The sequence below is a fragment of the Apodemus sylvaticus genome, chromosome 1, assembly GCF_947179515.1.
Source record: "Apodemus sylvaticus chromosome 1, mApoSyl1.1, whole genome shotgun sequence".
NCBI classification, from domain to species: domain Eukaryota; kingdom Metazoa; phylum Chordata; class Mammalia; order Rodentia; family Muridae; genus Apodemus; species Apodemus sylvaticus.
This window is the reverse complement of record NC_067472.1, coordinates 2469291-2497212: the sequence shown is the minus strand read 5'-3', so window position 1 is coordinate 2497212 and position 27922 is coordinate 2469291. Positions and strand designations below refer to the sequence as shown.

General features: G+C 45.7%; 1 protein-coding gene across 1 annotated transcript; it reads left to right on the top strand.

Annotated features, from left to right (window-relative positions):
- Positions 1-171: 171 nt before the first annotated feature.
- On the top strand, positions 172-15669 carry Pnliprp1 (pancreatic lipase related protein 1). The gene is made up of 13 exons (XM_052182638.1): positions 172-278; positions 361-409; positions 1449-1603; positions 1973-2098; positions 3517-3651; positions 5008-5116; positions 6318-6437; positions 6537-6656; positions 8398-8516; positions 9580-9709; positions 11908-12016; positions 12523-12690; positions 15550-15669. The coding sequence occupies exons 2-13, from the start codon at positions 361-363 to the stop codon at positions 15629-15631; spliced, it is 1422 nt and encodes a 473-aa protein (XP_052038598.1). The 5' UTR covers positions 172-278; the 3' UTR covers positions 15632-15669.
- Positions 15670-27922: the final 12253 nt, after the last annotated feature.

The following is a 27922-nucleotide window of genomic DNA, read 5'->3' as shown; positions in this document are numbered from 1 at the left end:
GTGGAGCACACTTTTGTCTTCCCAGGCTTGTGGGAAGATCTGCCGCCCATCCCAAGCTTGTGTGTAAATACACACTCAGGTTGAAGGACGGATTTAAGGTGAGATTAAAGGATAGAGTTCCCATAGCTCTGGCTCGCATCACGCACTGTTTGCTCGAACTACAGTCCAAATGATAAGGCTGGAGCATAAAAAGGTCCTGGTGGGTCCCAGGAGAGCAAGCACCTGGCTCCTGTGACCACATCGGCCACCTTTGCATCTCCACCAGCTAAAAAACAGAGGTGAGGCAAACAGCCCAGCATCCCCCAGAGACTTTGCTCCAACCCAGGCTGAGTATGTTTGATGTCATTGACTTTGTTGTAGATGCTGATCCTCTGGACAATCCCTCTTTTCCTACTGGGAGCAGCTCAGGGTAAGTGACATCTTGGCTCAGACAAAGCTTGCAGGGGCCCCAGACTTTCCCTCATTCTGGGAAAGGTGGTGGAACAGCCTGGGAGGATGGGCTCAGCAATTGAGGTGGGATAGCTCCCTATGCCTGGAGGAGCTTGGGACCTGAATATTTTAGGAAAAATTCTAGAACATCTAGAAGTGACAGGTGGACTTTTGCTGTGTTAACATGGACTTTTGGGGTGGGAGGTGCTCTGCAAATATGCTGGAAGGGATTTTGAGAGTTTTTCTCTCTCTCTCTTTTTCTTTTATTGAAAATAGACTTTTTCCACTCAATGTATTCTGACTACAGTTTTCTCTCTTCCCACACCTCTAATTCATTCCTACCTCCCCTCCCATCCTGATCCACACCCTCTCTGTCTCTTGTTAGAAAACAAACGGGCTTCTAAAAAATGATAATAAAATACAAATAAAAAAGCAAACAAATTTGAATATGAAAAAAGTTCCAAACAAGAAAGAGAGCCAACTAAAAGGTTATAAACCCTCGTGTAGATGCAGAGACATACATGTTCACACACACAGGAATCCCATAAAATCCCCAAACTGGAAGCCGTAATATATATGTATATACATATATACATTTATATGCACAAAGGACCTGTACAGATAAAAGCAAATTCATTGTGAGACAAAGCTCCATCAAAGATGCTGTTGAATTCATTTTATGTTGGCCACCTACTGCTGGGTGTGGGGCCTACCCTAAGAGTGGTTTCCCCAGGGAGACTTTCTTGGAGGGAACTAAATTTTCATTTGCAAGAGGCTATCAATTTGAAATAGCTTCAGGGTTAGCACTCCTAGCATGACTATCATTAGAAAAGCTCCCCATGCAGAGATGGGAACAACCAACCAGACAGTCTGGAGAGAGAGAGAGAGAGCTTGGAATTCGCAGGTCCCCATCAAACCCCGCCCCCAGGAATGAGGGACTCTGCTGAAGAGGAGCCTAGTGCTTGGGAGCTCAGCCACAGTAGCTTCATCTTGAACCTATCCATTCTCTCTCTCCCTAGGAAAAGAGGTTTGCTACGATAACCTTGGATGCTTTTCTGACGCTGAGCCCTGGGCAGGGACAGCTATCAGGCCCCTAAAACTCCTCCCTTGGAGCCCGGAGAAGATCAACACTCGCTTCCTGCTCTACACCAATGAGAACCCAACAGCTTTCCAGGTAAGACTTCTCTTCATGAACTCTGGGGACACCTCCTTATCTTTATACCTCTTTCCCATGCCCTGCCCCACCTTCTGGGTGAGTGACTGGTTTACAGCTGTGTAGATCCTGCTAGCTCTTTAGTTCTGGTCTAGATATGAGCTTACTGTCCAACAATTCTTCCATAGGAATGATAACTGTGTAAGACCCATCCCAGACCCAGGAGGCAGGGCATCAGGAATGGAGAGGTCAGGATGGCCTCCTGAGGAGTTGCTTCTGTGCTCAGCCTTGAAAGGCTGACACAGTAGGCGAGGCAAGGGTGGAGATGGAGAGACATAGGCTCAAGGGATAGGTTAACAAAAACCTATAAACCCTTTCTGTTTGTCACAGACTCTCCAGCTTTCTGACCCATCGACCATTGAGGCCTCCAATTTTCAAGTTGCCAGGAAGACTCGGTTCATCATCCATGGCTTCATAGACCAAGGAGATGAGAACTGGGTGGTTGACATGTGCAAGGTAGGGATCACCTCTCACCCACATAACTATGTCCTTCTGACCTCTCTGATCCATGTAGCTCTGCCCTACTGAACTGCCCCACTTCACACAGACACAATACGTAGGCTTGAAAGCAAAAGATCTTCAAAGCAACAGAACTGCTTCTCTTCACCTAACCCCAATTCCTCTCCAATTTCTAATCCACATTTGTAGCCCAAAGCAGGAATTTGCTATGAGAACTCCCCCTTCCCCTATGGCGAGGCGTCCTGTATAGCTGTGGTTCAGAAGCACTCACTATTGCCAGGAGTGTTTGTATTTCTGTAAATGAGGGATTGTGGAATTTTGTTTGTCCAAACCTTCTCCACGTTCCTTAGCATCAGAGGCGTGTGCCTGTGACTACTTATTGAAGACACAAAGGACTAAGGTTGACAGGGTAACTTTGAAGAGGCCCAGTAGAGAGCAGGGCATCAGGTAGCCATGGGAGAACTCAGACCTACACACATGTTCACATGGGAAATAGGCAGAGGCACATATGACTGTACATGTGTAGCCTACACACATGTAAAAGATACTCCTTTCTTAAAATATATAACTCTTCCTTATTATATATACAGATTCTATTTGTCTCAGAAATTGTGCAGCCACTTGCCTTCCACACATGCAGAAGTAACAGTACCAACTGATAATGGTGACAAGAAAAATTACAGTTTGTCCCTCTGCACCTGTCCTTAATAAACATCCTCGTTAATCCAGCTACAGCCCCAGACTTTTCAAGGTCTGGAGATTTCCCAGGGTTGCCTGGAGAATGGAAGTCTTGAGGAACATAAGCATCAGGAACTCAAGACATCAGATGTATTAGCACCATTGTCAAAGCGTTGGACAGGAATCTCAGATGTCGGAGCCAGCCGGCCATGTGCACAGCCTGGCTGAGCTCAAGGGTGCTCTTTGTAATTCCCCAATCTCTCCCACAGTAGTGTTCTCTTATTTCCTAAAAGCCTGAAGTATGTTATTCCCTCCATGAAATGCTATACCATCTCAACTGGAAAATGACGCTTCTGCCCCTCATAGCTCAAGAAATGCCCAGCGGCCTGACATGTCACCTAATGGACCTCTCACAAGCAGAATCATGATGTCACATAAACACCAGCCACACTGGTGGCCATGACACTACACTGAGGCCATTTCCAGTCACAACTGGATTCCTTTAAGGCTGCAATCTATTCACCTTGTCAGATTCAGTTAAAGATATCAGAGGGGCCGGTTTTTCCTCCATCTTTAGAGTGTAGACTTTCTCTGCTGCTATATTTACCCTTATGAACTTCAGGATCCCCTGGGAAAAGTCCAGACTATCCAGCCAGAAGGCACGAGGAGCCCTTCTGACCCCTGACTGAAAGGTGTTCCCCATGCCCTCTGTCAATACCATGTCTCTCCAACCCCAGAACATGTTCCAAGTAGAGGAGGTGAACTGCATCTGTGTGGACTGGAAGAGAGGTTCTCAGACCACCTACACACAGGCTGCCAGCAACGTGCGAGTAGTGGGTGCCCAGGTGGCTCAGATGATTGACATCCTTTCGGTGAGTAGGCCAGCATCTGGGTGGAGCACCAAGCTGAATTTAGCAGTTATGAAAGAAGTGGACACCACCTTAGTGGCACCCGAGTGGGTGAGAAGGTGTCAGCTAACACTCAGTGGTGGGATTTTATTATCTTCTCCTATTTATAGTTAAGGAAACTGAAGCACAGGACAGTTAACTAGCTTGCCAATATATAAAGCAGGTGGGTAGAAGAGTTGTCTTAGGGCCCGGATCATCGAGCTCCAGGAGCTGCCCACTACACAAGTGGCATCTGTGTGAGGCAAAGCCTCAAGAAAGCCACCCAGAGCTGGGGGCAAGACACGCAATTGACAAACATGGGTCCCTGTGATCTGGGTCTCTGAGACCCTGGGTCCCTATGATATGGGTCTCTGAGATCTGGGTCTCTGTGACTCTGAGACCCTGCCACTCTGCGTCCCTGTGATTTTGGTCCCTGTGACTATGGGTTCCTGTGACTATGGGTCCCTGTGATCTTGGTCCCTGTGACTCTTGGTCCCTGTGACTCCGGGTCCCCATTTCACTGGGTCCCATTCTTGCTGGAAAATCTTTCCTTCCACCATCATTTCAGTTCTTCTTTATTATCCCAGTCTTTGATCTTAGTCAATACTGTAAGTCTCTCCTTCACTGTGTTAATTTAGGAATTCTGTACCAGGTCAAAGTTCCACTATTCCCTATCTTTGAAGTCATAGGTCTACAAAGAACCAACTACTTCTGCACCCCTACAGAAATCAGAACCTGTTGGGTTTGTGCAGGAAGCATTGCAGACCCATTAATGAGAGGCCTATTGAAGGATATCACAGAATAGTGCATGTGGATGCCTTGGTTGTCCTGTGTTTCTAGGACAGGGACAATAGGATGTGAAAAGATAGAGGAGGTTAATGGAGTCCTAGACCTTCAATGAGCTACATGCAGGGAAGACTTGCAGTGACTACAGAGTGTGATCTCTTAGAGGGTTCTGGAGGTGGGGGAAGAGTGAGCAGGCTTTGTGTGGGTACACGGGGATAGTTAGACCACCTTGTATGTGTGTATGGGGTGATATTTTGGAAGTCTCCCAGGAAAGGGTTGCTGAAGACAGGATCTTTAGATAGTAGTTGGGTAAGACATAGGGAAGATGGGCTACCATGGTATAAAACAGGGAAAATGAAGGAAAGCATCATTGTTTGAGACCACAATGGGTTTTAGCTTGAGGAGAGTCTCAGAAGGAACATGTTGAGTTGGGAAAACTCTAAGGCTCTTGTCAGGAGCTAGAGTTCAATTCTAAGGCCCCAGAGAGCAAGGAAAATACACAGCTGGAGAACCCAGAGTCCAAACGTGTCCTGCACATGTGATCCTCCTCTCTAGAGAAACTACAGCTACTCGCCTTCCAAAGTCCACCTCATTGGCCACAGCCTAGGAGCCCATGTGGCAGGAGAAGCCGGAAGTCGGACTCCAGGTCTAGGCAGGATTACGGGTAAGGCCCCAGGTCCCATGCCAGCAACTCCAGAATGACCACAAGCTCGTAGCCCAGCTGAGAGCCATCCCAAACCCCTCAGCTGTGGCAGTCCCAGAATGGTGACAAGCTCATAGTCCAGCTTAGAGCTGTCCTGAACCCCTTGGCTGTACAACCTGGACAGGGATTTTAAGAAGCTTCTAAGAAACACATGGGCCCTCACTGTTGGCAAGGTGGCTGTGTTTCTCTGTGACCCCTCTGCTGTGACCATAGTCATTCCTCCCCAGGGCAATCCTTCCTTGGTGTGGGCCATGTAGCAGCTTTGCACACCCAGGACAGCTAGGCTGCAGAGGGTAGCTAGTATGGACATGACCTGAGCAGGGACTGCTCTCTACCCATTCCTTGCCTTCTTTCTGAAGTCAGGGGAAGTCAGGGAACCTGAAAATTGCTTCTCACCTTTCTGCTGGTAAAGGTTTCTTCTACCCACCATATCTACCAAAAACATCTTTTAACCGACACCGTCAAAGCAGCCTTCAGACACAGCAAAGCCTTCACATTATAACAAGAGCAATGGAATACATCTACATGAGAATATTAACACTGTTCTTAAAGAAAGCATAGACTAAGTTCCTGATTGGATTAAACACTGCACTTTGTGTTTCCCCTCTGATCCTTAGAACCAAAGAAACCTAGTCAAGGAAGCATAACTTACCTAAGAGCACATAGATTATATGATTCCATACCAGTCTTTGTGCCACACATTGCATATTGAATTATTTAATTGACAACTATATGAAATTAATGAATCATTACCTTCGATTTATGAAATAGGGAAACTGAGATACAAAAATCCTGAATGACCTTTGCAAAGTCATACACAATTTGTTCCAACCAGGCAACCCATACAGGCCTAAAACACTGTTTTTTTTTTCCTTCTTCACTAAAATAAAACAAAGAAAATGAGAATATTAAATACGCAAGAATCTGATGTAGAAAGAAATCCTTGCTCAAACATAATCTGAATTCTTTTGCCCATGTGCCCTCCTCTCCTGCCACAAAGTGCCCTATAAATGAAGAGCATTGAGACCCCATGTCCCCAGGCAATGTCACTGAACAAGTGTGGTACCATCCAATTGCATAATCCCTGTGTGACCTGTCCCCCTCCCCTTCCCCCCCCCACCCCTGTGAGCCTATAGTTTGACATCTTTTCTGTCCCTTTCAGGACTAGATCCTGTAGAAGCAAATTTTGAGGGCACTCCTGAAGAGGTCCGGCTCGACCCCTCGGATGCTGAGTTTGTTGATGTGATTCACACAGATGCAGCACCCTTGATCCCATTCTTGGGTGAGCCCTGCAGTGCCCTGGCCTCTTGCTGTGGGCAACAGTAACCCTGAGAGCCCTTTGCATCCCAAACCCTGTCTCATTGCTGTACAAATATTTTAGGCTTTGGAACAAACCAAATGGTGGGGCACCTTGACTTCTTCCCCAATGGAGGACAGAACATGCCTGGATGCAAGAAGAATGCTCTGTCACAGATTGTGGACATTGATGGCATCTGGTCAGGTAAAGCCGAGGGGAGAGGGGCAGTCTGGGAGGATGTTGCTTCTTTGAGATACTCAGTGCTGGCCATAAATAATATGTGTGTGTGTGTGTGTGTGTGTGTGTGTGTGTAAGGATGTATGTAGGTGTGTGTATATAGGTTTGTATGTATAGGTGTGTGTGTATATGTGTGTGTGTGTGTGTGTGTGTGTGTGTGTGTGTAGGGGTGTGTGTCTGTGTAGGCAGTGCATGTGTGTGTATAAGACTGCATGTGAGGGGGCAGTGGAAAACTTTCTGTGTCATTCCTTAGACAACTATGCACCTTTTTTTAATGACATCAGGTCCCATTGTCCTAGAGAATATCCCCCCACCCTGCCAGCACTATCAAAAGCATGTACTGCCACATTTAGCTTCTTTTGTAACATGGGTTTGGGGCATGAAACTCAGGTCCTTGTCATTTCAAGGCAAGCATTTTACCAACTGAGCCATAGTAGAAGATCAGCCACCATAGCAAACCTTAGTAATGAAAGTGTACTTCCTCTTAAAATAAACAATGTTTCTTTCTGCACATAATTTCTGGGAAAAAACCAACTATATAGTTCTCATATCTCAAATCCACCAATTCTGTATTTCCTTCAAACATTGTCCTCCATGTGCTGGAATGCGTAAGCCACAAAGAATCAAAGTTCTGCACAACCCCAGCCATCAGCTGACAGTCGTTTCACAGAGAATGGGAGGCGGCAAGAGGGATTGTGCAGGATGTCTCAAGAGAATGTTCTTGCAAATGCCCCTGTGAATAAATATTTCTGCAGCTAGTTTCTGTTCTGTCCCTAGAATAAGGGTATCCTAGAGGAGTCGGTGGCAAAGCCATCTCCACAGTGCAAGTCATTGCTCACTTATGGTGAGAAGGGCAATCACACGAGGGAGGCTAGAAGGAGGACCATCTACTTGCAGCTGATGAGCACACTTGGGGTTAAAGGGCATCCTTCTGTTACAGCTCTTGTCAAGATCAAGAACTCAACAGTCATTTCCAGCCATACTAATCAACTAGCACCATTCGAGTCAAAACCCTTTGTGGTATCTTACTAGGATCCTTTCTATTTAATCAAAAGAGTTTGGATAGCCTCTGTGCAAACATTAAGGCTACATGTCTGGACTTTGACTACTCCATCAACAATGGAGAGTGGTTAAGGCCAGGTTGAGAGGGTTGCTGGGACATTTGTCAGGTGGCTTGAGTGAGGACATGGAAGAACACTGAGGGTAAGAGGGCCACTCAGGTGGAGCCACTGGAAGCTACTTTTACCTTCACGTGCATAAGAGCATTGTGATGACGCCCTAATGCTAATGGTGTCACATCGGGAAGAAAAGGCACATCTGGTTGTGTTTCTGGGGATTTCCAACCTTGTACCTGGACACAGAGGCTGGAGAGACAGTATTGAACCAGATGAACGTTCCACCTTGCTAGCTAGTATCTGTGAATCATTGTGGATATTTTTATAAAAGTAGTACTGGGACATCTGCCTCCTAGGAAGGGGGGTTTTAGCAGACAAGGCCAATGAGGTAACCAGAACATTACCCTCAACACCCAAAGCCTTGTTTGCTTATTGACATTATTGTGAATGAATTATGAACTTAAATTCTGAAGATACAACCCTACTCTGGAACTATTACTGTGGAGAAAGAGAGACATAGATCTTGTCACAGCCTGCCCCCCCCCCCACATACACACAATCGCCTGGATTGACCTCCTGCCTTGTCTCCCCAGGAACCCGGGACTTTGTGGCTTGTAACCACCTGAGAAGCTACAAGTACTACTTGGAGAGCATCCTTAACCCTGATGGGTTCGCTGCATACCCCTGCGCTTCCTACAGGGACTTTGAGTCTGTAAGCTATTATTCTGCCATGAGTGAAGGGCATCACACACTGAGGTCCTACTATATGGAAATCATAGTGCCTTCTCAATGCGTGCTACACTCTGTCCCTCAGAACGCACACCCAGATGAGCCACAGAGGAGAGGATGACCAGATCTGTTTTCTGATGATCAGAGAGATCCATGTTGACAGGAGCTTGGGAGGCATCCTGCAGAAGGGTGCACTGAAATCTGGCTGGAAAGAACAACAGAAATTAGAATGAGAAGGAACGTGCCATTCTGTAGATCAAACATAGAAGGGGATGTGTGAGGAGAGTTATCCCAGAGTAGAGTGAAGGAAAGGCAAATGGTAGGATTCTCTGTGCCAGGCTGCCACAGTGAAGAGACAACCACCATGGTATACTGCTGCCTGCCTCTTTGATACATGAGATCCAGTAGGACATCCTTCATTAGCTCCATACATGTGACGTCATGCTGGCAGCTTAAAGTTGGCCAGGGTTGAAATATTTACACCATAGAAATTGACAAACTCTGGGTCTGTAGCTGTCGCTCAGTTGGTAGAATACTTGCCCGGCATGCACAAAGCCCTGGATTCAATCCCCAGCACCTGATAAACCAAATATTGAAGCCCAGACCTATGTAGACAGCATTAGAGAGGCTATAGCAGAAGGATCAGACATTCAAGGTCATTCTCTATTATATAGTGACGTCAAACACAGCCTGGGCAACATATGATTCTGTCTTTAAAATATAAAGAAAGGGAAGAATACTGTATGTAAAGTCTACGATCAATATGGAGAGTTGACGCCACTACCACACACCTGTCTGGGAAATACAACTTTCTGATGGGAACTGGGCCCAAGATGGCAGTGCTGTTAAAGTTCCCTGATCATTCTAACATGCTGCGTATCACAGCTAAAAATTGTGTTGAGATGGAGAGAATTTGGAGATGATGATCTCTAACTCCCTTCCCATTGCAAATGGGGGAACTGGGCTACAAGGGAATGGAATGTAGTCTTTTTCCAGATATCATAAGAAGATAAACCTGCTTCACAGACCCCTGTTCTCTTTACCAGAACAAATGCTTTCCCTGCCCAGATCAAGGCTGCCCACAGATGGGTCACTATGCCGATAAGTTTGCTGGCAAGACAAGTGAGGAACCACAGAAGTTCTTCTTGAACACAGGGGAAGCCAAGAACTTTGCACGTGAGTTGACTACTTTCCCGGGTCAAGAAAGTGTTATATTTGTTATGCGGGAAGGTTTGTCCCTAACCTGAAAGATTTCTGAACATATTTGGATTACCTTAGAGGAGGGTGTACCTGCACTGAGCCCTCCATGCAATGACTCGACTGAGACACGGAGAACACTCCAACTTCTTCCATTTGATCTCCATTCTGTGGAACTACTGGAAGTCAGCAGTGTCATTTGTGGGGTTGAGGCAATTTTGTAAATTTGTAAAGCTTTGGAAAGAACTAGCTTGAATTTTTACCCTCTACAGTCCATTGCTCCCTTCCTTTTAGCTCTCTCTCTCTCTCTCTCTCTCTCTCTCTCTCTCTCTCTCTCTCTGTCTCTTTCTGTCTCTCTCTCCCTATCTCTCTATCTCTGTTTCTCTATCTCTCACTTGTTTCTCTGTCTCTGCCTCTTTGTCTATCTCTGTGTCTCTCTGTCTCTGTATCTCTCTTGTTTCTCTACCTGTCTCTCTGTCTGTCTGTCTCTGTCTCTCTGTCTCTCTGTGCCTCTCTGTGTCTCTGGCTCTGTCTTTCTCTGTCTCTCTGTCTCTGTCTCTGTCTCTGTCTCTGTCTCTCTCTGTCTCTCTCTCTCTCTCTCTCTCTCTCTCTCTCTCCTGTGTATTCATTCAGAGACATACTTGGGACTAGTCCTTTGCCAAGCATGTCTCCATAAGGTACTTCCCTTTCTCTATCATGTGCCCTGGTGCCTGTCTGATGTAGAGGGAGGGGCTAGCTGAGAAAGGCGTGGTTCCTGTCCTACTCATGTTGAATTCACTCAGAGGTAAGGTCCAGATTAGGCATGTTTGTATCGTTTGTGACAATTTAGCTTAGTGAGTTCAATGGGATGTCACCCAATGAAAACAGAAACAATGAATTATAAGACTCTGTCAAAATAATATGCCTTCTGCAGTTTCTGAAAGTCAGGTGTATTGAGGTATAATTTATGTAGAGAATGACTCATTCATTTTAAGGCATATTTCTGGTCTGACAAACCAATAGATGGATAGCCAAATTCCATGGAGATCTGGGGCCTTCCCATCACTATAGACACACATATCTATCTATCTATCTAGCTATCTAGCTAGTTAGCTAGCTAGCTATATATAGCCTGATTATTCAGCCCTCACTGATGTAGCAATTCTTGGAATGCTTGCTTATATATATTTTTAACAATAATGAAGGAACCATTCAAAGCCACGGACCTATCTATGGGTCACAGATATGGGCCACTAGTAGGCATGGCAATGGACAGATGACCAAAACATGCTTTAAAATTTATGAGTCCTTAGTAGCAGCATTGGTTGGGTAGACTTCAGCATTGGCCTGGTGGGCTGCTGCATTGATCTGCTGGGTTGCAGCATTGGTTGGGTGGACTACAGCATTGGTTGGATGGACTGCAGCATTGGTTGGGTGGTCTGCAGCTGGACTAGAGCATGGGGGACATGACCCTGATAAAGGAGAGAGCAGGGGCAACATCTCTGGGAATGTGAAAGGTGAGTGTGACCTAGACACGTGTGTGTGTGTGTGTAGATAACTGGGTGAATTTGTGTGTTTATATGTGTGTACACTGGATGCACATACCTCTGTGTATATGCATATTTATGTGTTTGTATATGATACACCTGTGTGTGCATGTGTATTTGTGCATGCAAGCAAGCCCTGGAACAGCACTGTAGGTAAGCTTACATGACAACTTCATCATGTAAGAGGTGCTAGGGATGTAGAGATGGGAAGGACCCAGGCTGGAGATGCTCTGAAAGCTGACTCCTGAGCTTCCTTCTCATGGGTAACCTGGAGGCCTGGCGCCTCTTCTTGCCATTATGCACAGCTCTATCATTCTGGAACAGAGCTTTTTCCAACAAAGGGCTTGCTTAGGTCCTCTGCAGGACCCAGAGGCCATTGGCCCCAATGGCAATTTAAAACCCACAACATAGCTATTGAATTTGAGGGAGTAAACAATTTATTTATCATGAATTTAACTCTAGGCAGTCATCCGTGTTTACTGGTTGGTACTGGTCCAGTGGGGCCACTTTTGGATGCTTATTTGAAGTGTAGATTAGCAAGTAAGATATTTTATACTCTGTGCCTCTGTGTAAGGGTGTGGGGGGTGATAATTTTGTGTAGGACTCCTATTTTCTTTATCAATAAGGCAACCTCTCCCTTGCTTTGCCTAGGCTGGAGGTACCGTGTTTCCTTGACATTCTCTGGAAGAATGGCCACAGGACAAGCCAAAGTGGCTCTGTTTGGAAGTAACGGCAATACTCACCAGTACGATATCTTCAGGTAATCCCCATAGGGTGGGCACGGCACTTAAACATTTACATCTTTAGACATCAGTGGGTTTGAAACTTCTTTATGCACAAAAAATAATTTTGTACTTCTAATATTTTTTAATTTAAGCCTAACAATTTCTTTCTTGTTTAACAGGTTATATTTTAAATATCTATTGTTCCAGATACCCTGCATACTGATTAGTGTAACAAGATATCTTAAGCTAAGAAGATAACTTACTTATATAGACAATCCTTCCCAAAAAAACTAAAATAATTTGAGAGAGGTTTCTCATTTTTTTCTATAAAGAGAAATTAATCTGAGTTTGAAAAGCAATCCTAAGTAATAGATTGGTGTTGCCAGCTCATTGTTAATTTTCCACCCCTCCTCTTTGATTTAAGGATGACTTTGAAGAAGACTGGTTATTTTACTAAGGATAAGAGTGGAGAGGCCTAGTCCTTTATGAACTTTACAATGTGCTTCAGTGAACAGGAATGTTTCTCCTTCTTTATTTCAAGGGGAATTATCATGCCCGGTGCTACGCATTCCAATGAGTTTGATGCCAAGCTTGATGTGGGAACAATTGAGAAAGTCAAGTTCCTTTGGAATAATAACGTGATAAACCCAAGCTTCCCCAAAGTGGGCGCAGCCAAGATCACTGTGCAAAAGGGAGAGGAGCGGACAGAGTATGTATCTTCCTTTGCTGAGTTGTCTCATGATGTTTGCAGAGGGTGTCTGTAGGGGAATCCCCTCCCCCAGGACAGACAAGGATAAAAGAAATCATTTGAAATAGGACACAGAATGCACAGAGGGGACAGTACTTGTAGAATCCCATCCCCACCCACAGCTCCCCCCATTCCTTCCTGAGCAGGCATAGGGCCTTCATTAAAAACGGGGGCAGCTGGAATGGGGAGAGATGACCTGGGGAGGCAGAACCAAGTTCCATCCACGTCCAGCCAGCAGAACATTCCTGGTGGCTTGCTTGGTGGGAAGTGTCAGCTACTGGTGGACGTTCTTTGGGATTGGTGGTTAAATGGGGCCAGTAATCCCAAACCCTTGGAAACTCAGATGTGGATGAGAAGAAGAGTTGCCAGAGGGAATTGTGGTTGATCCAGGGGTCATCACCTTGGATGGATGGACTTCTTAAATCACCCCTGATCCCATAAGGTGGGAAAGTAGAGAAATCAGACTGGTTAGGTAATCAACAGGATTAGGCATTCTCTCAGTAGAACAGAGAAGACCCAAGTTGGTCAGTGGAGAGCCTTCCTTCCAGCCTCCACTGTAAGACACTGCCTGTAGAGTCAGTTCCTAAGGTCTGTTAAGAAGTATTCCTAGGCCTGGATCCTGCAACTATGAGGCTAAAATCACATTAGAATCCAATTAGAATGTCACTGGACTCCTGAAGGTTTTTAAAGAGAGATGCACATTTTCTGGAAATCAAACAGGTCTAGAGGAAGCGCTCCCTGAGGCCCTATGGCCCTGAATCCATGTATGTCTGATAGACTCTCCAGTGGGTGAGCACAGTGACTTTGCCTACTCAATCTCTGTGGACAGAATCTCTTTTTAAAAGTTTTATATATTGTCAGGTGGTGGTGGCACATACCTCTAATCCCAGCATTCAGGAAGCAGAAGCAGGCAGATCTCTGAGTTCAAGGCCAGCATGGTATACAGAGTTCCAGGACAGCCAAGGCTACACAGAGAAATCTTGTCTTGGGAAGAAATAGTATGCACTTATTTGTGAAATAATATGAGCACACGCCATGGTTCACAAAAACTCAGAGGACAAGTTACTGGAGTGAGTTCTAGCTATGTGAGTTCCAGGGATCAACCCCAGGCCTGGCTGCAAGTGTCATTACATGTTGAGCCATCTTACCGATAGACAAGTCTCTCTCAAGGGATTCTGGGACCAAGTGGTTAAAATAGAAGAAAGTCAAAACCTACTTCAAATGTCACAAACTAGCTTGGGGAATAAAAAACTCAATAAGTAAATTATTTAGACATTCTACCACTATGAGAATTGCTGGGAACACTTGTTATTAAATAACACTAATAATAATAATAAAGTTAAGAGTAGTTAATATTGTGGCACAGCCTCCTCTTGGCTCCCTCTCCTATGTAAGCTGATGAGGTCATCTCTCAATGGGGTTCTAACCTGCTAACTAGAATTCTTTCAGGGACATGAGACCAAGAGACAAATAGAGCTCATCCTTCCTGTATTATCCCCCACCCATTCAGTAACTCATTGTAATGTGACTTTGACAAGGAGTGTAACACCTGCAACTATGTGGCTAAAATCACATTAGAATCCCATTACACCTGTCCTGACGAATATCAGGGAAAAGAAAGGTAGAGCCTGTATCGAGGACATTACTTCAGGCACACATGGTAGATCACATGACCCAGGAGGACAGCAGAGACCACGGAGTGACTGAGAGACTAGGGCAGGAGGGAAAGTCAAGGACAGCAGGTGCTGATCAGGACAGTTAAGAGGCAGCCAGGTGGCAGGTAGTGAAGCCTAAATGCAGGGCTGCCCGGTTAAAAGTTCTAGTAAAGACACGCTCAGAAGAGAAAGCGGGAGGGGTCAACAAAGACGAGTAGTTTTGTTTGGTTGCTTACAGGAGCATGGAGAAAGGCTATAAATGTGCAGAGCACCCTGCCAGGGGCTACTCTGATGGAAAAACAGTTGGGACAGAATGTCAGGGCTCGCAGAGTCTCAGAGGAGCCCTGGGTTCTTCCACAGCCACAGAGATAGCCAACTGTGTCTGCTTTAGCTTCATGTTAGAAAACATTTTCCATTTGCCATGAGCTCCCACATAATTACCATGTGAGTCTCGATAACACAAGAGGAGGCTCTTGTACAAATGAAGATATCAGCAAGCAACAAGCAGTAATAGCTAGAAGGTGTGAAAGAGATGGGGAACCCAAGGAGAAAGCCATACTTTCTGGCCCTCAAAGACAGGGAGAGTGGGGTGAGCAACACCACACAGGAGATCTCAACGGTGGCTTAAGGTAGACTTGCAATGGCATCTGCATTTTCTACCTTACGTAAGCTTTATGTACTTCAGTTTCCTCTCCTGCAAGGCAGGGCTCATCATAAGACCTCCTCGCCCAGAGTCTACTTTACACAGGTGGACCTTTTGATGTATCTGCCTGCAACAGAGGGTTCAATCTGTCATAGATGATATGGCATTCAGCTGAGACTTAAGGGTGACTAAGAAAGCATCAGTGACAGTCTCTAAGCCAGTTGTGGCCTGCTGTGGCCACCAGTGTCTATTAAAATGGTGAAAGAAGGCGTGTTGCCTTAGGAAGCCTCAGTCAGTGCATGGCAGGATCCGTGACTGACCACCTCAGAGCAACAGCAGACCCAGCCCTAGGCTGGGTGGCTTCTTCCTAGAAACTCAGTGGTCGCAGCCACAGTCTTAGCGTGTCTCTCCCAGGCTTCTGAACTTCAAATCCATGCAAACTGTTGCTTAACTCCCAGAAAGCAGAAGCTTTCCTCAGGATGACCGAGCACGCCAGTGCCAAACCCTTGTGTTTCTTTACAGGTACAACTTCTGTAGTGAAGACACTGTTAGAGAAGACACTCTGCTCACTCTCTTGCCTTGTGAAACCCCAGGCACAATGTGACTTCTTGGTAACACCAATAAAATCATCATCTGCACCTACCCACACAGTGTCCATCTCAGATGTCCGCAGCCACCTGCAGGGACGTTTGACGACTGAATATTTAAAGCGTGGATGAGCATTTCTCGGCATGCAGGTCTCTCACCATAGCATCCAACAAAACAGCACTTTACCTTCTCCCCCACCCCCATCACTTCCACACCCACTGTGTTCTCTTCCTCGGGGAGCAGGGAGATTCACAGAAGTAAAGGGTGAGTGGCCAGGAACTCTGCAGATCCTTGTCCTCATCGCATCTTCTTACAGGGGGAACTGAGGCAGAGAGCAGGGAGGGTCTATACTCATAGAAATAGTCTATGATGCTGATTTCCTGACACTTAGAGGTGATAAGTTTGGTTTTGGTGGGGGAGAAGCCTATGGTGGCTCTTGATGAGAACCCCCAGAGACTACTCATTTAAGTTCATTTGCATAGCTTGACTGCAAGTCAGACTGCTTAAGGCCCTCCCTCCCTCCCTCCCTCCCTCCCTCCCTCCCTCCCTCCCTCCCTCCCTCCCTTCTGCAAGCATGCATGCCTGCCTGCCTACAAGGTCTGAAGGAGGATTCAGGATAGATTCTAGGATGCAGACTTCCTGCAGGAATTACTAGGGTGGGGGGCTCTCAGACATGGGTCACATTCACACAGACTCAGGTATAGATACTTTCAAGGTAACCTGTTGTCGAGCATCTGTGTCGAAAACAGCCAGACACACCTGTCAGAATTTGTCAAAGGACAATAAACTGCCAAGCCATGTTGGCTGCAGGTCACCGAGAGCCCCTGGCTTTGCTTGACTAGCACAGCCCTGGCCACAGAAACCACAGCCCTTTCATTCTGGTCTTAATTACTAACATTAACTCTCAGATCTTCCTTCACATGTTAACTTCAGATAATCGGACAAGATCTGAAGCTTTGCTAACCACAGCACTGAGCTGTGCAGAGTTGTCAAAATACAGGTCCAACTGGCAGACCATAAGAGTACCACTGTGAAGTGGGCTGGGTGTCAGGGCATGGGAAACCTACACTCGAGCTGGAGTCTGGGGTCGGGGTGGCAGTCCTTCCTTGTGGTAATCTTCCTGATGGTGGTTTATGACAAAGCACCAGATAGATGACTAGATGCCGAGTCAGCCTGCCTGCCACATCTGTGTTGGAGTGCCCCTTGCATAGTCCCAGGTCTGGGTGACTGATAAGCCTGTATGCCTACAGTGTCTGGTGTGACTTGGTATAGTCACAGGTATCACCTTGGCAGAAATGAATGATCAGCTTGTAGCTTGCAGAGTGAAGGCAGACAGAGACTGTTCACTTGTATACTCAAGATGTAAACTTTATCTTTCCTGGTACTCATACTCAAATGCAATGACTCCGGTAGAGTGTTATCTTCAGATAGGGTAATTCAAGCTTAAGGCTGTGATTTTATGCAATATACCAAGGTTCTAGAAGGCCTAGTCTCTTCTCACCCATCCTAGCCATAGATCTTCCAGGCAAACCACACCCTCCCCAGAGGGTAGCCCCTTTAGTTACCCCAGGAGCCTCAGTACCTCATTTCATTTCTGTCCATCTGAGCAACGCCAACCCTTCCCGGTGCTTAGATTTGAATAAGAGTCTGTAGAAGTGGTGCCCTGGTAGGCTCTAAAGAGACCATTGTAGAAGAGGGTTTCCCAGTGTAATGGAGAAAAACCTAAATAAATCCTCCAGCCCCACTGTTGATAGTCATGTACCTTTAAAAGTTATTAATTCTGAGGACTGGAGAGTGGCTTAGTGGCGATGAACATCTCAAAGACGCCTCAGGTTCAGTTCCCAGCACCCTCAAGATAGCCCAACAACCATCTATAATGTCAGAAGTTCCAATGCCCACCTCTTACCCCATAGCCAATGGGCATCCATGTGGTGGTTCTTGGACATATATGCAGCAAAACAGTCACACATAAGACAAATGAAAATCTGTTGCTGATTCTGCACACCATACTGCTGAGCAAAAATGCATCATGCCTCTTTCCTGGTGGCCTTGGTTAGATGGCGTCTCCGGTACGTATATCCTGATAACCATTGCTTTGGGGGCCTTTAAGGCCATGTCTGTCCAAAGCACTTCCCCTTGGCCTATGTGGGTATCCTGCAAGTGACGAACACCATAAAAGGGCTTGGCTTCTCTGCCTTCATCTTGGAATATGTGGGTTACCTTAGCCTTTGGAGGTGACTATTTCTGCTCAGCTAAACATAGACAGACTGGTACTTAGGGAATATTTGTCTGGAACTGAGAGTTTAAGGTTAACTTATCTGAGACTTTCCCAGTCTCTCTTACACATCTTCAAGACCGAAGTCAAGACTAGCAAGATAAAAATTATCTAAGATTCTCTCAGGACAACAGAGGCGTCACCATCAATAAATCATCAGCGTCCACATTTTAGCATCTCAGTTGCCACATACTAGAGCAGCCTCAAGAGGCTTTTCCACCAGTAGTCTTTCCCTAGCTGAAGCGCCTTCTCTGCCTCTTGCTTAAGGGCATGGAACTTGCAGCTGACTGGGGAGAAGAAGACCATCCTTTCTCCATGCTAGTCCACCATTTCCTTACTCGCTGGCACTGCAATTGTGCCTTTTCTTGCTTTCCCATCCACTTTGACTCTTTTGAAATATCAAATGAACATATGTGGGCAACAGCACCAGCATGGACCACCACCAGTGAAGATTCAATAATAAGTAGTCATGCGGTGGTGACAGAGATGAAGGCAGAAGCAGGGGACACTCAGCTCCTTGACGACGGGGCCTCCAAGCAGTCAGAGCTGGTAGATGCTACGTGGTCTTTTGCCACAGTGGGACCCAGTTGTAGACCTGACCCCACACCATAGGCAAGGTGATGCTGCATTAGCAAAATACCTCAATGTAGTCTAGATCCTACAATTCTACAGACACGTATCACGAAATGGCTCTGTATGTGTGACCGTGTCAGGCACTGGTCACAGAGGAAAGCAGAGAGTAAGAATCATAGCCTGGGAGGGATAGCAGGGATGCTGAACCCAGATGGGCACTGCTGTGTGGCTGTGTTCTGGGTACACAAAGCAAGGTATGCCCTAGGACAGGGTAGCCAGGAAAGGGAATGAGCACATTGGCAGAGTCTTTGCTAAGGTGGTGGTTTGGGGCCCAAGTTTGATGAAAGACTGACTGACATCCCCTTGAGATGTCAGTGTGGCAGACAGATGGGAGGAAGCAGTTCCCTGTGGATATACAAGCTATTGGGGGTGAGAACTTGTCTGAAGTGACTGAGCAGAACCAGATAGGACTGAGGTAGTCATGAATGGCAGCCTTGCTTCTTGGTCAAGGGTAAGATATCACAGTGCTCGTCACACTATGGGCATAGTGGTGTAGAATCGTTGATTTTAAAATAAAGAAGAGCAGAGAAGATTACACAGGGATGGAGTGAGGAAAGTAGGGCATACCTGCTGGGCACACCATTATCAGACTGTTTACACCAGCCCTGAGCCTCAGGGACCTCAGGCAACCTGAGCCCTAACAGATGCAGTCGTGTCAACACAGGAGTGGCCACATGCTCCAGGAGCCGGCAAGGCGGTCATAGCCAATGGGGCCTGAAGCTGGAGTGGTGCCAAGCCCCAGCCCTCTTCTTCCAACTGCCTTTCCTAGAATGTGTGTCCTCCTGTGCAGTGTGCACCTGGACACAGTGTCCACAATTTGAGATATGCACCTGGGCAAAACTCACAGAGAGGCAAAGGGCAGGTCCCAAGGTTGCAATGATCTGTGTAGAATCAAGAACTCACTTCCTGTAATTGCTGGGATGTGTATTTTCATAGGCACACCTGGGGAGATGGACAGACTCTGGTTCTCATGGTTATTCTATGGAGCATGGAGCATCTGAGTTTTCCAAATTTCAAGGGATACATGGGCTAGTTTCATTGGACTTTTTTTGTGTATTTTTTTAATCAAAAGCCAAGGAGAGTTCACAATGCAGATGAATAGAATCTCTGAGGCAATAAAAATTCATTTTGCTGTCATGAAGTTTTGAAATAATGCCAAACACTGACATAGCTTGTTAGGTGACATTTATTCCCAGAGTTTCCTTCAAGATTAGACCTTGTGTGAAAACTTGGTATAGTTCTCCTTTTCCCTTGGGAATGTCATTTAATATTGTTGGAATTCCACATGGACATTTCTGACCTCCAGTGCTGGACTGGGAAATACATATAAACCCAGGAGTTTAACGATACTTTGGAACCTTAGGCAGGAGCAGACAGTGCCCTATTCACTTCGGGGCCTTGCATCTTAGCTCTCTATCACAGGTTTCTGCCATGTGGTGTTACAGGACATTTGTCCTCCAGGATCCCCACTGTGGAGGTCCAATTACCTTTGTTCACTAACCACTCCTATGAGTCTCTCTTTAACCTGACCTGGACTTGGCTTTCCACTGGGGCCTGTTTCCAATCAGATGGAAGAACTAGACGTTAGTGATTCTACAAGCTGCTCACTGCTTGGCTGGTGTACATCTACATTGTCTCTGTGAACTTGGTACACATTCTCTTCCTCTAGAACCATTGCAAACCTCAGAAAACTTCCTTTTGTATGTGATAAGTTCTGTGACTCATGGAAACACATTTATATCATCTTCCTGTTTCCACAGTGCACAGATTAGCATGCAACTTATTGACATAAAGCTCAAATGTCATTCAGACCGTCTGGAGGCACTGTAATGGGGCTGTGAGACAGGGGTATGCTCAAACCAGGTGACCAGTGCAAAGGCTGTTTCCTCTCTGGTTTATAGCTTCTTCATGCATTCAGTGGAGGCAATAAGTGGACCCTGATTCCTAGTATTAGTGACTGTAGGCTCTACCAAGGAAATCAACAGTGTGGTGAGTTGTCACGTTCTACCCTCAGCTGCTGCAAGTGGGTTAACCTCAGTGCGTGGTCATGGTCTGGCTACAGATCTACAGGTTGTGGAGGGTTATTACAGTCCTTGGGTCTGAGAGTATGCAGTACTTATAACAAAAGCTTCAATGTCCAACTAATCTACACTCTGTTTACAATCTCCCAAGGTACACAAACTGGCCCTGGCCTAGGGCATTAGAATGCAAGGATTATCTTTGAAGACATGGTCAAGAATGTCCTCTGTCTCATCTTCAGACCAGAATCACATGCCTAAAAGGAAAGTCACACATGAGTAATTAAAAAGCAGTCACAAGATCTGACCCTTGGAAAACCTGTGGGTCATTCCCACATTCACGCATGTGTTGGTCCACCGTGCTGCAGGAACTTTTCATTCCCCAGGCTTGTTCATACTGTAAAGAAAATTAATTCTGCATTTCTTTGGAAAGAAGTTGCCTATTTAGTGTTTAATTTTAATGGTTATTTTAACCAGTTGTAGAAATGAGTTTTTTCCCTTGTGATAACTTGCATCCAAACTTTTATTTCCTGAGCTGATGCTTGATGAATCATAATATTCCAGATCATCATGAGGACATTTTAGGAAGAATGGAATCTACGTAGCTGCTAGAATCTGAGAAAGTTTGGGGAGTCTGGCTGAGGACCAAAACTATGGAAGATACAGCCTTAGGCTTTGAGAGCAAAAACTTTCTCTGGGGCCCTGGAGAAAGAGGCAAGAGGTGTGAGATGTGGCAAATTCTCTGACAGGGGGAGTATGAAAGACCACGTAGCTATAATAAAGGCCTGGTCCAGGGAGACTTACAGAGAAAATAATCTTATCATCATTGTAGAGACCAGGAAGGTATAACTGAAGTGCCTGTTCTCTGGGAAAAGCAGGCACATGCTGCAACTGATTCCTCTATTGGGCAGGAAGACAGACATCAAGGAGGGCAGGACTAAGCTGGGAGAGGGTCACATGGAAGCCATGTTAACTTGTTAGAACTGCCGCAGCAGAGTAGAACAACTGGGTGGCTTCACCCGCAGACATCCTTGCCGTCTGGAGACTAAGAAACCCAAGATCAAGATGTAGACAAGCTTGGTTCTTCTCAAGGGACACAAGGGCACACCTGTCCTGTGCTACTCACCCAGCTCCTGTCCGCCTGCACTCATGGACATGCCTATATGTTCTGCGCTTCATGGTCAGTCACATGTCCACACTGTGTATGTATCTTAGTTAGAGTTTTATTCGTGTGAGCAGACACTGTGACCAAAGCAAGTCTTATAAAGGACAGCATTTAATTGGGACTGGCTTACAGGTTCAGGGGTTCAGTCCATTATCATCAAAGTGGGGGCATGGCAGCATCTAAACAGGCCTGGTGCAGGCAGAGCTGAGAGTTCTACATCTTCATCTGAAGGCTGCTAGTGGAAGACTGGCTTCCAGGAAACTAGGATGAGGGTCTTAAAGCCCACCCTCACAGTGACATACCTACTCCAACAAGAACACACCTACTCCAGGAACACATATTCTAATAGTGCCACTCCCTGGGCTGAGCATATACAAATTATAACAGTATGTCTTACTCTCAAATCCAAATTCTCTCCCTTTTATCTGGACAATAATCGTGGTGGACCAGGGCTTACCCTAATGACTCCATCTTAATTTAGTTACTTCTGGAGAGACCAAACTCTAACTAGATCCTGTTTTGAGACACTTGGGGAGGAGTCAGGCTTCCAACGATGTTGGGAGTGGGAAAGACATGATTCAATACATACTAGTAGCCATAATTTGAATAACTGTGAGACCCTAAATTCCACACTGAAACTAATCCCCATTTTTGTGGCACTGAGAGATGGGTCCTTATCAGAGGTTGTTGAGTGCCATAAACTTATCATCAAGAAAGGGACCAGAAAGTCCTAGAAAGACGCATTGGGTTTCTGTATGACATACCCATGTCTACTGCCAAGTAAAGATAGTCATCCACTCTGCCACGGAAGAACCTAGCAAGAAGACATCACCTTGGAAACAAAGAACAGATTTTATCAGACATCAGATAGTTTGGGTTTCCCAGTCTTCATACCTATGACAAGAAAATTATTTTCTTTATAAGTTATCCAGTATCAGGAATTCATTATGGCTACATGAACATGCTAAGACAATGCTTCATATACCCTGTTTAGGAGCTTGGGTCCTGCTTAAATTATGGCTACTTTCCACAGTAATTCTTGTTGTAAAAAGCCAAAATTACATGTAATATATCCTAGATGGGAGCCCTGCTAGTAAGATTTCTCTTATTAGTCATTGGTAATTGTATATTTATTTGTAAATAATCATGTGTCCCATAGGACTTTTGGTCCCATAAGAGCTAGAAAGCTGGGTGTGTAATAAGGTCACTATTGTGCCAGTCTCCTGTCTACGTGAAAAATACCCGAGACAAAGAGCTCATGAGTGTGGCATGGCTATTTTTCTCTGAGTTAGGCGTGACCATCACCCTCTTGAAACAGAGAAGATTTGGTTATCTGCACGAGACCCTCACAAGAGCTACCCAATGAATACTCCCTTGTGGAAGGATGAGGCAGGTAAGACTCACAAGGCACCTCCTCTCCCGAAGATGCTAACTACCATTATAGAAGAGATAAGTGATTGACTTAGGTAAAGTTGCCTGAGTCATCCTGATAGAAAACCAATAAACTCCCTGCCCTACCAAGTTGGATTTCCTCAGGTCTATCAGCTCCTGAGGTCTACAGTCCACAGTCACTTGGCCCTGCTGCTTTGACTCTGTGGTGACAAAGTGCATCACAGCAGAACATTTGACAGAAGAGGCTTGTTAACATGATGACGGTAGGGAACACAAAGAGCCAGGAAGAGGCCATAGACCTAACATCCCTCATAAATACGTCCTTTGTGACCTCACTTCCTTGCATTAGGTCTCACCTCCCAAAGACTCTGACACCTCCCAATCACCCCAAAGACTAGGCACCAAGCCTTCAACACTTTGGACCTTTGGCAGAACATTCGAGATCTCAAGTATAGCAGTGGAAGAGAGTCAGGCACACTGTAGTCCCATGGAAAGGAATGTGAATGAGGAAGTTAGGACTCAGGCATCTGAGGGCACAAGGACCTACATAAAGGGCTAGATCTGGAAGGACTGAAGGAAGCTGTGGCTGTCCTGGGCAGGGGTATGTGATATATTAGAGAGGTGACATGAGCTAAAGAGTTCAAGGCAAAGGGAAGAGAGAGGGGATGGAAGACAGGCCTCTGGTGTAAGGACAGGGATGACCCAAGCCAGTCCTAGGCCCAAGGCAGCTGCAGTGCCAGTTGGCAAGGATAAGGTGCCAATCTAGCTTTGGAGACACATGTGGTTGGCAAAGAGGTTTTCCCACAGGAGCTGACCTTCAGCTCCTTCACCTACCTCCAGCAGGCAACCGGAAGAACATTCAGTCTTCTTGGTGCCTCAAAAAAGGGCTTGCAGCAGAGAGGGAACCAGCATGGGCAAGCAAGCCAAAGCTAATGAGCTCCTAGATCCAGCTGTGTTATCCCGCAGAAGAGACACAGCAGTCTCTGAACTCAAGGGCACCCTGTGACTTTTCCTTCAACCAATATTCCAACCTGCCTCTGATGTGTGTGTGTGTGTGTGTGTGTGTGTGTGTGTGTAGGGGAGGCACACAGCCCCCTTTGGAGGCAGTTTAGTCCAAGAATGGAGTTACTAAATTCTACCCATTCTGTGGATTAACAAGCTAATACCTGGCGGAATAGAGAAAAGTACTAAGGTATAAAATGGGGCCCTTGGATTAAGGACCCACCCTTCCATTCCTCCACACTCCGCTCTTAACATTTTTGGGTCCTAATTGTCTCAGCTGTGAAGTGGGGCTTGGCATGTCTTTGCTTCAGTTTTACACTGCTCTTAGGACATACATTCAATAATTGGCATTTCCTCTGAGAACACCTTGTATGACCACCGTCTAATATTTTCTCATACCCAGCTCTTTTCACTTGTCCTCTGAACTATGGTCCCCAAATATTCAGCTCTTTCTCATCACCTTGAGTACCATCAGCTCTTACAAAATTTCTTACCCTCTTCATAACAAGGGTTGAAATTATAACAGGCCTGGAAGGAAACGCTGTATCCTTCCATTTGACTCTGAAACAGACTATTGCAAGAATAACCCCCCAAGGAATCTCACTCAGGAAAAGAGAAAGGCTAAACCCAGATTAGTCAGAAGGGGAGTTTTCTTCTAGAGATTTGCAGTTTGTTAGCAAACCTTGAGGGAGAGTGGAGGCAAAACAAGGATGGGTCAGCTATGGGAGGGACAAATTGCTTAGATATGCATAATTCTGACTCTGTTCTTAAACCTAAACCTCATGTCAGGATCTCGAAGGTAAAAGAGTGTGTGTGTTTCAGGGTGTGCAGTAGTGGGCACAACATGGATGATGCAGACAGGTGGGTCTCTTTATCCCTCTTCTCACTGTGGCCAAACTGAATAAATCGTGTTATGCTTTAAACTATTAATTTGGGTCTTTTCATCAGCTTGCTGAGGATGAATGCCTGAACCTGACTTGTTGAGGCCCAGGCTGTGACCCTTAATCTGGTAACAAATGATGTCTTCCTTTGGTGTAGCTCTTGCTTGGATGGAAAGATGTTGTCGTGTAGAATCCCAGATTTGAAGACAGCCAAGGAATAGACAACCTGAATGAAGACATTCCTGAACCATGACTTCTGTCCTGAAGTGAGGCTGAGATCTCAAACTCCACTAGCAAACCCTGTGCAGTTTTCTAGTGAGTTTAGCCTTTTGGAAATGTTTCCTCACATGGCATAAATCTGTTTTATCAGACTCCCGGAAGTGAGGGTGAGCATGAGCTATCCTCGACCTTCAGAACAGAACCTGGAACCTGGAAATGACAAGAAAGACTTCTCACATTACAGGAACTGTAACATTCCATTGTCTAGCCCTTCCTCAGAGCTGTGAGTGCCAGGAGAACAACCACTGTTCTCTCTGGAGAGGATTCCCTAGATTCCTTGACTGATCTATGGCTGGAGCCATGGTCACCCTCAACCAAGCCCAGAAGTTGCTCAGGTATTCAGAAGAGGTGGTGGCCTGCTGATGAGAAGGCAGTCTGTAGAAAGCCACACGGCTACCTGTGCTGTCTCAGCAGCTACCCACAATCCCTCAGTGATGTCTGTTTCTCTTGTACAGTGACAAAACCTCAATTCTATGTCTGCCCCTCATCTTGGCTTCTGCTGTATCCTGAGAACCAGATCAGAAGTAGACAGATGATCATAGGGCCTGTGCCAGCCTTTCTTCCTCCTGTCGCTGCCTCAGCCAGAAGCTTGAGGTTCCCCTCCCTCCCCCTCTTTCCCTCCCCCTCCAACTCTCCCTCTCTCCCTCTCCCTTCCTCCCCTCTTCCTCCTCCTTCTTCTCTGTCTGCTTCTCCTCCTTCTCCTTCTCCTTCTCCTCCTCCTCCTCCTCTTCCTCCTCCTCCTTCCTCTTCTTCTTCCTCTCCCCCACCTCTCTCTCCACCAGAGACTGGAATTAATGGCCTTGAGTTGAGTGGTGGTCAGTCAGTAAGGTGACCACAGCCTCAGTGCCAGACAGGCTGCCCAGCTCAGCTAGCTCAGCCAAGCCAAGGCAGAGAACATCTGAAGGCCATTAAAGCCAGGGGATGCCAAACTCAGATACTTTGCCACCCACTTTCCCTGGCTGCAAGGGTTGGTCTTGTTACTTCTAGAGTCTCTGCCCACACCTCCACCTTTGCACCACAGCAGAGGCTCAGTCACATGCTGCCAGAGACACTGTGAAGGTCACCCAGACAGAAGGAGGCAGACTTCCGTTTACCCACTACCCCAGCAGATACAGAATTCCCTGGGGTTTAACTGTTTACAAGATTTACTTGAGGTTCAAGGCTAACATTTCAAAGTTGCTCTGGAATTTTAGTTTAACTCATATCTGTAGGCTTAACTTTTATGTTTTTTGAAAAATTTTGTGACCTTATTTTTATTAAATATTTTAATATCTAAACAGTCATATGTGTTTGGATTTAAATTGATACCCTATTCCCTCACCCTTTCATATCTCTTCTGTCCCTCTGAGTTTTCCTTCCCAATTTCTCTCTCTCCCCTCAATATCCCTCTTAATTTAATACCCATTAAGTCTCTTTAGTGTGACATGTATGAGCATTTGGGAGACATGCGAGCATAGTTACACATATGTACTTAGAATGGCTGGGACTGTGTGCACAAGGTCAAGTCAAGCAAAGTCCCCACAAGGGAAGAGAGGGGCTCACAAAGTCTCACCTCTATATTGAGGATCTATTGTAATTGGTGTGTATTGGGAGAGTCATTTTCATCTTTTTAATCATAACTTTGACACAAAGCATTTTTACCATTTCTCCTTTCGGATTTAACTTACTAATTCACATTTGAGACGCTACTCTTAACTTGTAATCAAGTCCTGGCCATTTACTATGAAAATGGACCAGTATAATGCTATTCTATATCCAATACCTTGTGTCTTATAGACAGCACTGAATTCACAAGAAGTTTCTACACAAAGGGATATTGGAGAATTCTGTAAATACAGCTAATCTGTCCCCTACCATTCTGGGACAAAATCTAACTCTTCCCAAACCAACATCTACCAACCTGGGGGGTGGGCTACTGCTGGAGTAGTCTTTGAAGCTTCACTGTAAGGGCCACATCTATGTGGGCATTTGGGAATATACCATCATAGAAACTGGGTGGGGAGCATGGGGCTCTCTGTCTCTTGGACGTCACAATAAAACCACAAGATAAAACCATAATTATCCCTTTATGTAACCTAGCTCAGTACCCATTCAATGGGGGATTCATTTGTGACCACTCAGATGTTCCTGTCTCACTAAGCCTGGCCTACACAGTGACTATAAAAGGCTGGGGGCGGCGTGCTGAGATGATCACACAGTGGTCAAGATGCTCTTGCAGAGGACCAGAGTTCAATCTGAAGTATTTATGTTGGGTTGCTCAACTGCCTGTAATTCCACTTCCAGGGGATCTGCTACCCTCTCCCTCTTCTGGCCCCAGCATCACCCTGACATATGAATGCATATCCATATATAGATACATGTTCATTAAAAAAATACTGACACATAGAAGAATCTCAAAGACGCTGTATGTGAGGAAATAAAAGATACACATGTACCAGCTCTATTATCTAAAATTCTGGAATAGACAAAGTAGAAATAGAGATCACCACATATATAACAAGTGACAGAAAAAGGAAGCCCACAGAAACTTCTGGCTGAGGAAAGTCTTGTTCTAGGCATATTCACAGTCACACCTCTATCAGAACTCGCTAAACTGTGCCTAAGTATTTAACTGGAATCCGTATCCTTCAGTGTGTCCGTGCAACACCAACTTGAAACACAG